The 17,956-nt window shown below is 36.5% G+C and overlaps 2 protein-coding genes across 4 annotated transcripts in view; one reads left to right on the forward strand and one right to left on the reverse strand.

Annotated features, from left to right (window-relative positions):
- Positions 1-17,956, forward strand: part of LOC127938407 (centrosomal protein of 85 kDa-like) — a 64,836-nt gene that overhangs the window by 35,335 nt on the left and 11,545 nt on the right. The gene's annotated exons all lie outside the window — the stretch shown is intronic.
- Positions 896-9,184, reverse strand: LOC127938410 (cardiac phospholamban). Of its 2 annotated transcripts, none has more exons than XR_008148713.1 (3): positions 9,022-9,184; positions 4,455-4,827; positions 896-2,086 (listed from the first exon to the last, which is right to left on the reverse strand). XR_008148713.1 is itself a non-coding variant. In XM_052535005.1 (3 exons), the coding sequence occupies exons 2-3, from the start codon at positions 4,685-4,687 to the stop codon at positions 2,068-2,070; spliced, it is 174 nt and encodes a 57-aa protein (XP_052390965.1). In that variant the 5' UTR covers positions 4,688-4,827; positions 9,022-9,184; the 3' UTR covers positions 896-2,067. The 2 variants fall into 2 exon arrangements, 1 of the variants encoding a protein (XP_052390965.1); XM_052535005.1 differs by having other exon boundaries at positions 4,533-4,827.

A 17,956-nucleotide genomic window follows, 5' to 3' on the forward strand; every position in this document is an offset into this window, starting at 1 on the left:
CCGTACAAATGAATAATGCCTTGTAAAAGTAGGTTCATAGCACCCTCTGCTGGAGAGACAAGGTAAGGGCAAAGAAGCATAAAAAAAATGTTACGGCTTGCCTAAGCAAGTTTGCTTAGTTTATCAGACTCCTGTCTTTTTTTCAAATACCACATCAGTTTTTGTTTAAGGGATGTTCCAGATTTCATCCACACCAGTGTTATTTTAGTAATAATTATATACTCTTATAGCATTTATTAATTTTAGATTTTCGGGTTTTATTTTCATTTTACTTTAGGTTTTATTATTTTTGCTTACTTTTGTCATTTTCATCTTTTTGCATTATTTATATTTTTAACGTTTTGATTTAGATTTCATTTTATTTTATTCAAACTTATTTTATTATTTAAACATTATTTCAGTTAGCTGCAAAGGCAACATTTCTCATTTAATTTTGTATTTATTTTTTGAAGTTTTGCATCTAATATTTATATTTTATTTTATTTCAGCTGTATTTCAATACAGTTCATCCCTTCGTTTGTAAAAACAAACACTTACACCTTCAGTGGATGTCAGCTGGGCAGTCAGTGCACCGGAATAAACGTAAAAATCCACGCAGTTTCAAAATATTTTGAGAGGACTTCAACATTATCTGTGAATATGAGGCTAGTTTGATACAATCACTAGTGAACCTTGTTCAGGTTAAACAACAACAGCAAAATTTTCTCTCAGTTTGGCTAGTAGTTCAAATTTCTAACATTTCCAGGCCTCCTAACATTTTCTTAAATAGTGTCTGTTTTTAGTAGTAAAGACTTTTAGTGTTTGTTCCAAATGGACTCTGCGGGACTTGAATATATCTTTGATATTCTTTGCTCGAAATTTCTTATTCAGCTCACAAAAGATACACAAAAGCATATTGTCAACAGTGCAAGTGTTTTATTTGCAGTGCTTGCTTTATTTGTCCAAACTGCCTGCACTGCACAGTTATTCCTTTCCATTTATGAGTATTATTACATAAATATTTTCACACAGATATTAACAACAACACAGTGATTGTATGAATAATATATAAAGATTACATCTTTGGATTAAATTATAGGCAGACCAGTGTGTATTCTTATTAAAAGGACAACCGTGTCCTTCAATTTATGAAATACATCTTATAAGGAATGCACAACTTTTATTTCTGAAAAAAAAAGTAAATTGTATATGTAATAATCTATAGTGTCAGTGGTGTTGTGTGATTTGAAAGCTCACCTATATTTTCCACTGTACTTCATTTAACCATGTACTTAAATCTCATGGGATTGTGTTGTTATTTTTGAACGCAGTAAGAGTAAGCGACCACTAGAGGGAAGCAAAGCATGCATCTTCTTCCTCTCGCTGTTTTAAAGCTTTAGATTATTTTGAACTCAAATATAGCAGCATTTTTGATCTGTTATCAAGTTTTGAATTTTAAAGAATGTTTTACTTATTTGAGATTGATGTGGTGGCAATCGGTTTTTAGTATTTCCCTTACTCCTCCATTAAGCTTGAGCAAAGCGTGTATTGTAGGTTAACGGTGTTTTAACTGACCATTTTTAACACCAGACTTTCAGAACGTCCCTACTATTTGATTCAAATGAGCGAAATATATATTGTGTAATACTAAGTGCTTTACACCTTCCCAGAGACTTGTAATATTTCAAGTCTCTGTGACTAAAGCATTTAGTAAAATAGGGAACTACATCAGGAAACTAGCCAATCAGAAACGTTCTCTGCCTGTCTGGTGTGGAAGTCAGTCTAATGTCATGTAAGGCACCTTGAAAATGGTTTTGAAGGTCGAGAGAGTAGGAGTCTCTGAAACATACGTCTCTCTCATACCCATTACTCTTGTTTCTGGCCATTTTGGCATCACATGAGCTTGACCAGAATGAGCATGAGCAGTAGGGCCACTACAATAAACAGGAAGTTGAGCAGCAGGTTTAGTCCTCGGTTATTGATCAGATCCATAGTGATGGGATGGCGATTTGCAGGGTTGTCCGTGTTCAGCTGTGGCGTCGTGTGTTCGGCCCCAACTGGAGGTGGTTCTTGTTTGCCAGTGGTCTCTCACATGCCGTGGAAGGAGCTAAAGATGATTGACAGACTGCATGAGCTTTGCTGACAAGGCAGAGTCATATAAACACAACAATATCTGGTTCTCTTGGGTGTTAGGTCTCATTGACTATAGGAAACCAGCTTAATACTGGTTTCGATTGTTTAACTGAATTAGCTGAACTGAACTGCACACTTTTTATTGCACACAGATGATCGTGTAATGTTTTTATTAGGCAAGAATTCAGTTCAGTTCTGCACAGTGTGGAACAGAAGACGTGGCTCAGTCGAAATCCCTCAGGCCGGCAGGTGACATGCAGTGATGGGATGCTGACAGACACAGGGAGAGACACTTGCATGCAGCATAGGTTCACAGTGAAGGCTGGGAAATTCTTCAAATCCCCAGAAAATGGACCTCCAATCTTGTTTTACTAATTCCTGTACAATAATGTTCAAAAGTTTGGGGTCGGTAAGATTTAAAGTGCCCCTATTATGGCATTTTTAAGGTTAGCAATTTTGTTTTATGAGTCTTCTAAAACTGCTTTACATGCATGCAAGGTCAAAAAAATAGATTTAATTTGACCTCATTTCTAAATGATTCGTAAACGGCCCGTGCAAACCTCTTCCTTGCGTGAGCCTTCACTGCTGTGATTGGTCAGATGGCGCAGTCCTTTGTGATTGGTCTACCGCGTACAGCGTGTGTCAGAAACCAAACACTCATTGCCATGACAGAATGACAGCCCTGGAGACTTGTCAATACATAGAAAAGATGGTACCGATTATACCTCACCAGTTCGAGTGGCTGATCGACACGAGACTGATTCACAATCATGACTGGAGCAGGATGTTTCTCAGTGGTTAGTGTAATGTGTTTGTGGTAATTATAAGATGTGATCAAACTAATTTACTCTCACAGCGTAGGAAACAGCATCTTCTCAACATGTTAACGTTAACCACACGGAAATTTTACTGTGTTTGAGGGAAGGCAAGTTGGTGACTTAAAACATGGGCAGACATTATCCAAGAGCCGTGGGAACAGAAGCGAGGCCGGTGGAGTGATTGGAAATGAGCGACACCTGCTCGACCCACCGGTCACAATGGGCCTACTTTTCGATAGGCTAAATATGTCTGTAGGTGTGTAGTGGTGTGTGTCAATGCGCCCAGACACACACACACACACACACACACACACACAATTAATAAATTTTAAGCCACACAAAGTCAACATGTTGGTATTTCTTGCTCTGAATCTGCCATATATTGATTTTTAAAAAGGTGTACCTTTTAATGCGTTATTATGCTGTTATCATTATATTAGTTGAAACTGGTCTTAGAACGACAATATTATCGTTTATCACAATAATTTCTTGGACAATTTATCGTCCAGCCAATTTTTATCGTGACAGTCCTAGTTTCAAATACCTGACGACTCGTTTAGGCGATTGCGAGTTGACTCTTTTTTTCTTTTTTTTTTGATAGACAATAACTTTATTTATCGTGCACTGTCGGCTTCACAGCTTTGCCGTTAGTTTATGTTCACATACAGCTACATGACACATTGCATGAAAGGTAATAGTCGAAAAGGCATAATAGGGGCACTTTAAAGTCTCTAATGCTCACATATGTTGCATTTATATGACCAAAAAACAGTAAGAAGTAATATTATGAAATATTATTAACATTTGAAATAACTGTTTTAATATATTAAGCAAAATGTTTTGTTTTTTTTTTCCTATGATGACAAAGCTGAGTTTTCAGCAGCATTACTTCATTCTTCAGTGTCACGTGATCCTTCAGAAATCATTCTAATATGCCGAGTTGGTGCTCAAGAAAATTTTTTATAATCTGTTGTGCTGCTTAATATTTTTTTGTGGAAACAGTGATACTTGAAATGTCTTTACTGTCACTTTTGATACATTTATTGCATCAATTAAAATTAAAAATAAATTGAAACCAAACTTACTGACCTCAAACTTTTGAACAGCAATGTATTTTTGTCAATATTTTTTGTTAAATTAAATATTTGTTTTAATTATACTCAGTATTTAAATTTACTTCATTAATTTTAACTTTCTCACAATGGTACAGTGCATTTACAAAATTTGGCTTTTCCTGCTTAGGATACATGCATTTGGCCCAAATTAAATTAAATGATGTATTTAAATTGTGAGAGGCATTATCAAATATATATTTGCATTTTAATATTCTGACTTTAGTTACTGAAATTGGCAACTTCCGCTAAAACCCACAGTGTTTATACACTAGTTTATATCAGTATTTCCTTTCTTGTGTTACTCTGAATGTGCTTTTTATTAATAAATAGTTTAGACAGAAATCATGCCGTGTACGACCCAACTACTCAAAAACCTCTTTAAAATAATAAATAGCCCCGCCCATCCCACCCTTCAACGCGATTGGCTCCTCTGTACAGTCCTCTGCCCTCATTGGCTAGAGGGAAACCTGTGGCCCCTCCCGCTCACATTAGCAAGACAATGATGTAGATGAGCAGCAGGCAGATGAGGATGAGGCAGAAGTTGACGAAGAGCTCCTGTGTGTTTTGCTTGGCCTGCTGGGGGACCTCCATGATGGACGCCCGCCGAATGGCCTCCCGTGTCATGTGCTGCACCTTCTCCATGCCGAGGCGCAGTGGGGGGGACGATTAGTGCAGAGAGAGGAGAGAGGAAGGAAGGACAGAAGAACCGCGAAGTGAGGAGAAAGGAGTGCTAGTTGTTGTGGTGATGAAGGAGGTGATCCGGTTGCCAGTGGATGTGGAGGCTGAGGGAAAGGAGCAGGAGATGAAAGAGTGAATGTGCATGCAGATCCACACGAGACATGCAGGTTTGGTAGATGTTTCAGAAGATGTTGACACTATATACCGTATTTTTTGGACTATAAGTCCTACGTCATGACGAGGAAAAAAACATGTATAAGTCGCACTGGACTATAAAACGCATTTATTTAGAACCAAGAGAAAACATTGCCGTCTACAGCCGCCAGAGGGCGCTCTATGTTTTCAGTGTAGACTACAGTAGCACTGAGCAAAATTGAGCGCCCTCTGGCGGCTGTAGACGGTAATGTTTTCTCTTGGTTAATTTCTCTCGGTTCATGTCAAATTAATTTTGATAAATAAGTCGCACCTGGCTATAAGTCGCAGGACCAGCCAAATTATGAAAAAAAGTGTGACTTATAGTCCGGAAAATACAGTAGTGTCCTTAAAGCAATAGTTCATCCTAAAACTAAAGATCTATCATCATTTACTCACCTTCATGTTGTTTGACTAACTTCGGGATCATTAGGATTTTTTTTAAAGGAAGATGTATCTTATGCTCAACAAGACTGAATTTGTACAGTAAAAAATACAGTAAAAGTAGAAATATCGTGAAATATTATTGCTATTTAAAATTTGAATATACAGTTTTCTATTTAATTTTAAATGAACAGTTGTGCTGCTTAATATTTTTGTAGAAACTTATTTTTTTCCAATCCTTTGATGAATAGAAAGTTCAAAAGAACAGCATTTATTCAAAATAGAAATATTTTTATAACATTATAAATGCTTTTACAGTCTCTTGATTGCATTGAAATGCATTTTTGATGCTTAAAGCGATACATTTCTTAAAAAAAAAAAAAGAAGAAAAAATCATACTGACCCCAAATAGAACAATAGTGTGCACGATGTGACTTTTCTGTTGGTCATTGGCTGTGATTTAAAAGGTCAGTGGTCAAAGTAGAAATAGTTTGACTGATGCACACTGTGGCTCACACTTTTTAGCATTCAGTTCATTTGTAAACTTTGATGCAAGTCAAATGAAATGGTTTTAGTCTCAAACTAAGCATTTCTATGCCCTGAATAGTTTCAGTTTCTAATGTGTCACCTAAGGCAGATGCTTGACAGGTTCCTCAAAATTAAAACCCCAGGGGTTTCGGTTACTCTGGATTCTTCTTTCAGAGAGGATTTTGCAGTCTTCCTCTTGCTTTTACACCCAAAGATGCACTTGTACAAAGCCTTGGTCTATCATACTTCGAGCACAACCATTAACTTATTATTATTATTATTATTATTATTATTATTATAAACGCTTGCAAAATGAGACTTCAGCAGCATCTATTGTGTCTTTATGTAACCGCCATTGCCGTGTAGGAGTGAGCTTATTTATTTTCTCTGAGTATAAAAAGAGGTGGCTTCAGAAAAACATTTTATATTGGTGATTTTGCTTGTGTACAAAAGAGCCTAAATCGGGATTTAGCACTTCATCTCTGAAAAAGATTAGATGTAGCCCTGTTTTCAACGAGAAGATAAAGTGGCCTTGATGATAAATCTTTGCGTATTAGTGAGGCTCTCGTCTTAGACAAGCTTATCTCGCTCTTTCAGACTGCTGCTCATTCCAGTCTCCCCAAATCTGAAGGGAGTCCTGTCTCACGGATGCATGGAACATCCCGGACATGGAAGCACCTGTGTCCTGTGTTCTCATTGGCTGCTGTGTTGCATTATCTGCTTCACCCCCCAGTAAGGTTATTCTTAGGAATGACCTTTGGTGGTCACAGTATTTCATTGAAACCGTGGCCAGGAGCTTCATTTTGTTCACTGATTGAAGAAAAGCACCTGTAAAGTGTTAGGAAAATGGTTTGTTTCAAATGTTAATAATTGGACGGTTTGCATTGTGTATTTTCCTCACTATAAGTCTTAAGAGTCTCATCTCAATTTGAAAAGTCTTCAGTGTTCTTTTCAGCTGAATGATTGACACTTAGCTACAGAAAGGTACAACCTACACTTCCCCACTGCTTGCTTTCATATTGTTACTTATGTGCAGCTGACACTGAAGACCGATGTTAAGTGTGCGAGTGACTGACAGTGAAGCCTGAAGTAGAGCAGTCCATATGTCAGGCTGAACGTGAGACAGTGGAGATAAAGGCGCTGCTGGTGACGATGGGCTCTGGAGAGATGTTTGTCAACACCACAGGTCTGCAGCATTCCAGCATCCTAGTTAGCTAGCCAGGAGTCATGTCCGCCTTCACCGCTGGGAATGATAAGATCATTAACAATCTCCTTAGGAGGGTATCGAGCAGGTCATATGTTTAAGAGACCCTTCCTCATATGGCTATTCTGAGCAGATTTGTATCAACTCTCTCAAGCCATTCTTTGGGAAAAAATACAGCAACACATCTTCACTGAAATGCTCAGAGAGAGCCAAAAAAAGTTGCAACAAGTGGAGCAAAAATAAGATGGCACCAAAGAAGGAAATCATCTGAAAGGCTGGCTGGCTGGCTGGGAGATTTCCCAAGCCTGTGTATGTTTATGTGCATTTTTTTTTACCCTCTGCTGTACAAATAAGTCGACGTGAGGCTGAGCTAGTGCACTCAGTTGGCATCAACGCTGAACTTTCCATGATGACATACTGGAGCAATGCAGTGGGGTTTTTTGTGGCTTGGTGAGGGCATGACTCTTAACAGGTAGGACAGTGCCTGTTGAACTGGCTTTAGGACAGACATTATTGGCCATGCACACTAGGGCTGTGCTGATATAGTCACATATTGACATTTCATATTTATTTTTGTCACTTTATTGCTTTGAAGCTTCAGATCTTTCAGATATAGTATTAATATAATTTCTTACAGTTCAGTGAAGAAGCAAAAGTGGAAACTCTGAGACTAGTGTTTTAGAGATCCAATACTGGACAAAGGTGAATAAAATCATCATCTCATGTTCCAGATTCATTCTCTCACTGAGAGAATTTTTCATGTACTGCAGGTTCTTTCACAGCAGTTAAAAAATCGTGATGCAGAATATAAATGGTCACTTATGCTGAAAAAAAAAATCCAGCTCTTTCACCCTAAAAACTTCAGTTGCTACCTTAAAGTTTCTTAGGTGATAAAATTAACTTTGTTATGCAAGTCATTTTAACTTAGTATATATAGCTCTAAAATAAATTATATAAAATGTATTATATCTAAAATGTTTGGTGTGAAAAAAAAAAAAAAAATATATATATATATATATATATATATATATATATATATATATATATATATCATGCTTTATATGAAATTATAAAATAAATTATTAGTTATCAAATTAATAATAAAATTAAATAATAAATGAATGCTACGTTTATTAATAAATTAATAACAATAAATGATGCAGTCATATATTATGATGGTAAACATGTATTTGTAGAAGCCAGTAGCTACAAATGTTGGTACAAATACAAATAATGTATTTAATTTTTGTGTAAGCATCATAATTTCTTTCGTACATCTTTATTGCTTTGATCTTTGCCTCAGTCCTATGCAGAAGCCAACACAACTGAATGTGTGCAACCTTTAGTGTGGTTCCTGCTTTAACAGTCTTCTGTATGCAGCTAACCGTTCCTCCTCTGCAGGGCCGCAGTGGATGCAGCGAGCTCATTTGTGCTGAAATGAAGGGCTGTCAGAGTGCAAATGTGGGGTGTTGTGTATAGGTCAGAGTCAGTCTAGGTCACGTCTCCCCGATTTGCGCTGGGAGAAGAATGTGTCTGGCTCGCTGTTTATCGTGAGCACACAGAGCAGCTCTTAGAAAGACCAGCGGACAGATCCAAACATCAAAACTCAGATTAATCTCTGAAACGAGTCGTCCACTGCTGTGTAAAATATGAAAATAAAAAAACAACGGGTAACTGTTGATTAACCCCTTTAATTATTTATCACCAAATCGTCTGCATTCTCGCCTGAAGAAGTGGAAATGCATATGCATGCCTCTGTTTTTCTCAATGAGACCTTAAATCTTAAATAGCCTCGTCAACTAATTGATCTTAAGAAAGCCCTGTGATTTAAGCTGGTTTCAGATTCACAGATGCATTAAAAAAAACCTTGACATGTCCTAAAAATGCCATGAGATGCTCATCAAACAGCACTAGACACAATAGTCAAATGTGATAAATGTGCCACCCATTGTGGGCCATCCTGAAACTGATACAAGAAAATATTACCTACCTAAGCTGTAGATGGAGAGGATTGGGGTTCAGTCCTGTTGCTCTGGTTTTAGAGGAAAGAAGGGTCTGTGGCAGCAATGTGGTGTTCGGAAGTTTATGGCAGAAAAAGTGGAGGGGTAGAGTATAGGAGGAGAGGGAAAGAAAAGAGATGCGTAGGAGGGGTCTGAGCTCTCGCTTTCCTTCTCTCATTTTTTTTATTTGGAAGCAGATTTACAAGGTTTTATCCTCTCATAAGAACAGCATATTAAGAATAGGTTCTAATGGATAGTATTTATAATAGTATATCCTGCATTTGGATGCCAAATTTACTGTCAGTTTTAAATGATAAATTAATAATATTATATATTTATTTATTTTTCGGGTCAAATGTTAAATTTGAAGCAAGATTAAAATAAATGTATCCAGGTTTTTAAAAATATTTATTTATTTATTTATTAAATTTAAATATTTATTAGTTAATAGAGTATTAGTATTATTGTGTTATTGAAGATTTTGAAGGAAACTACAAAATGAAGGAAACTAGATTTCAAAAAAGTGTATTTATTTAATTTATGTATTGATTAACTTAGTTTACTCCTATTTTAAAGGGGTCATGAAATGAGAAACCAAATTTGCCTTGATCTTTTGGAATATAAGAGGTCTTTGTACCATTAAAACGTCCTGCAAGTTTCATAGCTTAAGACGTCCTCCCCATTATAAACGAGCCATTTATTTAATCAAGCTCTAAATACAGCTCGTTCTGGATCCATGGTAAGAAGTGACGTCACGGTGCGAAGTGACGTTCCAACCATTTGCATATGACCGCCTCCAGCACAAGACAACTACGCTCATTTCGGATCGTTGTCGCGCTGCGCGCCTCACAAGCGTCTATGCTCACAAGTGTTCAGTCGACGGACAGCGAGTGGGTCTGTGTACAGGAAAATTACAATGCCACGCAGATGTGCTGTTCCTGGCTGTGGACAAACAACATCTTTGAATACGCTGCCGAAAGATCCTGACGTCAGGGAAAAATGGATGCAGTTTATTTGTATAAGAGAATCTTGAAAATATGTCGCCTTTCTAGTAGGCCTACATGTAATAGAAGATTAAAAATGTTGCCTTATCAATGCTGCATCTTCAAATATGGCCTGTGCATGCATTTTTGTCCGCAGTACACCCTATCATTTCATTGAAATTAGGTAAATAATGTTGAACTGTTAGCATATTAAACTATAGAATAATTATGCAACAATAAACCGTTTTCAAGTGTCTCGGGTTACAATTTTTTTATTAATTCAAAATAGTTTCACTTTCCATGTGGACACGGGCTGATCCAGTCTTCGTTGTTGTGGTGATGGTTCATTTTCCTCTGATTCCTCATCTGATTCCGGCTCAAACATATAAGGTTTTATCATTGCAAGAGCCATCGCTTCGAATGCATCACTCGCTACTAAACAGTTACGCTCAATCCGCAAATGTTCCGTCAAATGTCGTTAGCCAATCATAACAGTGGGCGTTAACACTGAACTCTTAAAGGGGAAACAACCCAAAACAGACTGTTTGAATCAAAGGATGAGAAACAGGGTGGGAAAATGTCATAATTCACTACATTTTAAAAGTTTTTTTTTTTTTAACTATAGTAATACTATAATTGCACCTAGGGGACCATAATAATAAAATAAAAAAACCCATGTCATGACCCCTTTAATTTACTCCTGTTTAATCCTATTAAGATTTGAATGTACATGAATTAATTGTGCATGTATAAAAATGTATGAAATTTATACAATTTACTTTCTCCAAAGAAAAAGTGTTAACTTTAAAAATGTGCATCTCTTACTTAGAGATAGCTGTGTATCATGGGCTTTGTCTAAATTGAATGTCACTTGACAAAACTTGTGCATTTATATTAAGGTGGTGACACATTCTGCTAAGCTTTTTTTTCCTGCTGCACGTGGAAAGTAGGTTCACGAACATCTCAACAAGCAAAACAGAAATATTGGCAAACCATAATTGTGCTTAATATATTGTTTTTCTTGCATTTGCACACAGTTCCCCATTACTGAACTGTTTAGCCCTGGTTGAATTCCCTCTGTAACTGTATCCTGCAGCTCCAGTCGCTGGATTAATACAGATATTCTCTTGATGTTGTGGCCAGAACAGCATGTGTTCTAGATGACCGGTTTCATTGAGGAGATTGTCTATGAGACCTTTAAACTAATAGACTATTAACATCTTCAACCTGTGGTTTAAGAGCATCCTCAGGGGCTCTGTGAGCTTTCTTGCAGTTTTTAGCTTTTTTCCTCATTGTTTAAGTTCTATTTTGAGATGAAATCATCCCAAAGCTCTCTTCCTTTTAAGGAGCTGTAAGAGCTTGAAGAGGACATGAGGAATGGAGAGGGCATTGTGATGGTATCCGATTTCAGCATAGCCTTCAGCCATTGCCAAACCGTTTTTGGTTAAGTCTGGATGATCACCACTTGACCGAAACCATGTCAGTGACTAAAAAGTCTTTAAAATGCCAAATTTTTATGGTTGTGTTGTTAAGAATGATGTCCATGTGTTTCTACCAGACCTATGCTTCATCAGAAAAGGTTTTGCTGGTCTGCTTCTAAACCAGGATTAAACCAGTACTCCTTCATAAACCAGTTCCTCCGATCTTTTTCAACGTGCATTAGTTAGTGTGTTAGTTGTTGTCACTGCCATAATCCCAATGCAACAGGACAACGTGTGGCGTTTGGCTTGGTAGACGTGCTGTTCTTTTTGGACAAGCTCATTTAAAGGGAGGAGGTCGGTCCTCTCTGGTGACCTTGTCCGCCGTACCTCGTTTACAGAGTGTTTATGGCATGTAAATGCCTGGTTGCCATGTGCATGCATACACATTGTCCATTTGCCTGTGCCATGCCCTCTGGCCAGTGCTGGAAAGTTTGCTCGTTAGGTGCAATACATCCATGTCTTACCTCATCGTTCAGCTTAGCACACCGGCTCCCCGGATTCAACAGCTGTCACCAGAACACATAAACAGAGGTGCCTTTGGGTCCTGATGAAGTGTGTGTGTGTGTTTATAAAGTGATCCCCAAAATGGATTCAGACACTCAAGTGACACTTAAACTGTCATTTCATTACACATAAGTGGCATCTGTAAATAAGTGCTGCATGAGTTTTTCTCAGAATTAACTTTTTAAATTGCAATTTAAATGCATGTACTTTTAACTTTATGTACTTTTCAGCCATTGAGCCAAGTGGATGTATGAAGTAGTTTCTTCTCATGATTAAACAGTTGTTGAAGTGAAATATGTTTTAGTTGGTTTTCATTTTGGCCAATATGAAGGTCTTTCTCTCAAATAGACATCACTTGGTTCTGATTTCTTGCTAAATCTAATCTACAGTATGTCTGTGCAGTTCCATTTTAGTGTTGCTTAACTGACCATATTTTTTATTATTATTATTTTGAACGATGCACAGAAAAAATAGTTTATTACAGTAACAATTTCCGCTCAGTAAATTACAAAAAGAAACAGCAAGTAACACTGCATTAAACATGACATTTTGCCGTAGAAAACCTGAAATGGTATTTTCTTGTAAAATGTGCTCCCGATAATCTTTGTTTTATTTACTTTATATTATTTACATTATATATTTGTTGTTTTGTCATTGAAACTTTGAACAGACCTTTTTATAAATATTTTGCTGTCAAAAGTGTGCTTTTGCAATTTTCAAAATAAATATTATATCATTATGCTATAATAATTGTTGTCAAATCTAATGCCATGACATCACACATTTCAAGTGTCCAAATAAATTTTGTATTATGGACATTTTATATGTTGTTTTAACATGTGTATATATATATAAAAAAAAATGTTTTTATAAATATAGTATAATATTTATAGTATATGATATCATACATTTCAAATAAATATCACTTGGTTTTTAGTCCAGTCCAATGAAATCCATGTGAATTAAATGTCAAAATAAGCTTCATCTTTATTTTGAACAATGCATCTGTTGTTTAATCATTTAAACACCTAAAATGAAAGGTGTGTTTCTGCTATTTCTTCTTTCTAATAAAAATCACTTTTTTCAATATTTTGTTAGTTGATCTGATGCCAAGACATTTTTAAGCATAGCTTAATTGTCAAAATAATTTTTTGGCAAAGCAGTATGTTCAATTTTATATTTTTATATTCATAGTTTTTTATGCAGTGAGTATTCTGACTCTAGCTTTAAGTAAATACTTCAAGATATGACCTACCTGTGCTTAAAATGGACAGGTGATTCTCATATACTGTAACACACTGCTCAACTCCCCGCTGCATCACAGATGGCCACAGCACTCCCTTTATTGGCAATTCTGAGTACCGCCACCTCGAAAGGAGTCAGTGTGTCTCCCTTGTGTTGTCCCAGAATGCCAAGAGGTTGATGGACGGCTGTCTGGAGGGCCTCGGAGAGAGCGCTGTGGCAGGGTGTGATAGAGTTCAGGGAATTGGCACCAGATTAGCTGTGCAATGTGACGGAGTGAAACTGTTCAAGTGCTGTAGCCGAAAGGCATCAGACCTTTCCTGTGCTCTTTGCTGCATTTGAGAGAGTGGATCTGACTTTTATACTGTTCACCAAGGGCATCCGTCCTCTGTGGGAGAATCGCTCTTTTTAAAGGCTACCAGACTGAGCTAGATTCTGAGAAAGTCATATTAAATATTTTAGATTTTGCATCTTTTTTTTTTCATGTCTGATAGCTTTGAGGAATTTCTGTTGCTCCTAAACAATTAACCTATAGCTGAATTACATTTTTATTTAATTGTTTTCATTTTTTAATTTCATTTACAAGGGATGCACAATACATTTACAACCATATGTATTTTTATATATATATATATATATACAGTGGGGATCGAAAGTTTGGGCACCTTTGCACAATTTGCGAGTAATTTAAAAAAAAAATAAGAGAGATCATACTAAATGCATGTTATTTTTTATTTAGTACTGTCCTGAGTAAGATATTGTACATAAAAGATATTAACATTTAGTCCACAAGACAAAAAAAATGCTGAAATTATTAAAATAACCCTACTCAAAAGTTTGGGAACCCTTGGTTCTAAGTACTGTGTTCTGTTACCTGATGATCCTCGACTGTCTTTCTGTTTTGTGATGGTTGTGCATGAGTCCCTTGTTTGTTCTGAACAGTTAAACTGAGCAGCGTTCTTCAGAAAAATCTTTAAGGTCCTGCAGATTCTTCGGTTTACCAGCATCTTTGCATATTTGAACCCTTTCCAGCAGTGACTGTATGATTTTGAGATGCATCTTTTTAGACTGAGGACATTTGAGGGACTCAAACACAACTATTAAAAAAGATTCAAACATTCACTGATGCTCCAGAAGGAAACAAGATGCATTAAGAAAACTTTTGAACACGATGAAGATGGCCAAATTTGTCTTATTTTGTTGAAATATAATTTTTTTCCATTTAGTTCTGCCCTTGGTAAGCAACAGAAGATACTTGTATGTTTCCCGGTACACAAATTAAGTACAATTTACCTTGATCTTCAAATTCCAAAAGTTTTCACCCCCCAGCTTTTAATGCTTTTAATTGTATTTTATTTAATACTTTTTTATTTTATATTATTTCATATATATATATATATATATATATATATATATATATATATATATATATATATATACATTATAATTTTTATAATATTTTTACACAAAATACTATAGAATTGATGGAATAATTGTTAGAATTTAGAATAAGAATTATAGATTCCAGTATTAACTATAACATCAACATAATTATCTGCTTATTGGTATTGAAGATTCACTATATGTGCATCTTCTCCTGGAATATTGACCAAAAGCATGAACTCCTCGGTATGTCCTGCCCAAACCAGTTTCAATAGGAAGTACATCTGCGCTTGTATCAAGTGATTTATTGTGGTGTTTAATACAGACTTTGTTTTATTTATTGAGTTAATATGGTAGTTGTTAATAATAGAATATGCAGAGGAAGTTTATCCATTCTCATGAGAAGACCTATTCAAAGTTGTTGACTCTGCGGGGGAACGAGGACCAAAGGGAGTATAAAATTAAAGACACAGCATTTCGTATTTTCTGGCTTCAGTCTTCTGTAATGAATGAGGTTTCTTCCTCAAGCAGCTGTTCCTGTCTTAGACTATTTAAATGGCTGTGTGGAAGAGAAAAACAGTGCTGTCGCATGCTGTGAGAAGCAGGTGGAGGAACAAGTTTAGACTAACTCCTAACTCATAAAGCTTTTAGTTTATATAATAGCATAAAATTTGGTAAAGTTAGACATTTATTCCCAGTAGGTGCCCACTTACCAAGAGGACAGACGCTATGTTTTTTGTGCTGTCAGTGGTAATTATCTGCTATGATGCATGCTTTGTAGCTTGTTTAGTTATTAATAAGTAATATGTATCATAAAAAACACTGACACATTTGATGCCATTAGTCAGTGCAGACCTCTAACAGCCTGCATTTATGACAGATTTGTGGAGGCCTAGGGTCAGCAGGATCTTATGTAAGTGTAAAGGTCCTGGTCTTGATAGGAATGGTGCAGTGCTTCTGGCATGTGGTGACAACACCCTCCGAAGAGACAAGCTGGTGGGGAATGACAGCTATGTCCTGGCCTACACGCTCTCCGCTCTTCAACGTAAAGCCTGCTGGTCAGATGCATGGAGATGTCACAGGCCTGTTGACTTTCATTTGGTTGAATGGTTGGTCTATTTCTACCTGTCACAGTTGCTTCAAGGAAGCCAGTTAATATTATTAATCAAAATTAGGTTATTAATGTCGAAGTTCTTGTAACCCTCAGATACCCTGTCAGACTGCTCAGATTGCTTTTGTGTTTGTGTTAAAGGATTTTTTAATTAAAAAAAAGGGAAAAAAAGCATTTTGCCATTTAAGGGCAAAATAAGACATTTTAATGATGTGCTGGTCGGGCTTTTATGAATATTGTGCTATCTTTTTTTTTCTTTTTTTTCTTTTTTAGTAATAAGTTCTTGGTTTCATATTTTTTTGCCAAATCCAATGCAGTGATATTCATACATTTGTTAGTGTAGGTCCAAGCAATATGATCATTTGAAAGTGAAAAAGTGAAAGTGAAAGTGAAGTGACATTCAGCCAAGTATGGTGACCCATACTCAGAATTTGTGCTCTGCATGTAACCCATCTGAAGTGCACACACACACAGAGCAGTGAACACACACACACACACTGTGAGCACACACCCGGAGCAGTGGGCAGCCATTTATGCTGCGGCGCCCGGGGAGCAGTTGGGGGTTCGATGCCTTGCTCAAGGGCACCTAAGTCGTGGTATTGAAGGTGGAGAGAGAAGTGTACATGCACTCCCCCCACCCACAATTCCATCCGGCCCGAGACTAGAACGTACAACCCTTCGATTGGGAGTCTGACTCTCTAACCATGTGGCCATGACTTCCCTTTTTCCCATTGGAAACCTTAAAAAACATTAAAGAAACGTTGCTTAAAGAGTGCTAGTGCTGTCTTTCTTTAAAATGAACGTCCCTTTTTTTATATCATGTAGCTAAAATTAATACGAAATTAATACGATTGAGGCATTCAAGCTTTAAAAAATACTTTTTTGATTCCTTTTTCAAAAAAAACTTTTTTGATTCCAAGAATCAAAGTATTCAAGTGATTTATGTTGTTTATTATAAAAAAATATAAACACAAAATATGATTTAATATTTCTTAATAAATAATTTAAGACGTTGCTTTTATTTCTTCCATTTAATTTCATTATGATTATATTAATATAACTTAAAGAATTTTGGTATTTACATTTAGCGGACACTTTTATCCAAAGCAGCTTGCATTGGAATACATTCTTTATCAGTTCTTACTTTTACTGGGATTTGAACCCATAACCTTGCTGTTGATAGATCTATGTTCTTCTGTCTCCAGCTACATTAGGGTTTGTTTATTTAGTTTATAAGTTATCATAGACCTTTGGGAATTTCTGAATGATTAATTCACGAAGGCACTAGCTCAATAGCAACTTTACTTTCTATCTGTTATTCACTTAAATGTAGCTGTATAGACTACTTTTATGAGGTTTTTTTACAGTGGTTTTGCACCCGTTTTATGCAGAAAGAAAGAAACCCATTCTGTTATTCTTTTTTTGGGTTAAGAGAGAATAAAGCGAACCGCCTACTCAACTTCTCCCCATCCAGTCTCTGTCATCTGCTTCCCAGCCTGTGTTTTTTGTCGCTGCTGCCAACCACCCAACTGGTTATGGGCTCCTTCTGCACAGCTCCCTTTGTGCGAGTGGTTGGTGATTCGAGCGCACACACTGTGGAGATTTAAGCCAACTCATTGTGTATACCACACTCTGACTGTTAAATATATCTTCAGCTATGTGAAGAGGTGAGGGAGGCCTGGCAATGAAAGTGGCACCTGCTTCTTATCACTGTGCAGTTTGCTGCTGGGACTAAAACCTCTCCAGAGGCAAATAAAGGCATGTTTGCAGGCTCGAGTGCGCCACTGATATGTGTCACATTTGTGAGCCAGGCCAGGGAAACAATATGCACTATTTTAAAGAGTTATTTATGTAAATGAAGTTAATAGATCTGATATCTGGTTGTGTAACTGGCATCTTCTGTTGCTCCTTGAATGCATAGTCTAGTGGACGGCAGCCATTGGTCTCTGTGGATAAAATGTACCATTCCACATCCAGTATCCAGTGCACAAGGGCAGGACTCATAGGAGTTGTTTTGGTTCTGAAGAGTTTCTTGGATTTCAAAGAATCAATAACGAATGACTCTGGAGGCATCTTATGATTAAAGTAAAATAGGGAATATTTTAATTTATATTAATTGTTAATTATTTAACAAATTTGAAAAAATGAAATAAAAATAATTCAAATAAGTATAATTTGACATTAAAGAAAATAATATGTAAAATATTTTACAGTTTCTAAA

Source organism: Carassius gibelio, chromosome A20 (genome assembly GCF_023724105.1).
Source record: "Carassius gibelio isolate Cgi1373 ecotype wild population from Czech Republic chromosome A20, carGib1.2-hapl.c, whole genome shotgun sequence".
Lineage (NCBI taxonomy): Eukaryota > Metazoa > Chordata > Actinopteri > Cypriniformes > Cyprinidae > Carassius > Carassius gibelio.

What these genes read in the sequence shown, in the direction of transcription:
- LOC127938410 (XM_052535005.1), bottom strand. Translation starts at nt 4,687, where the DNA reads ATGGAGAAGGTGCAGCACATGACACGGGAGGCCATTCGGCGGGCGTCC.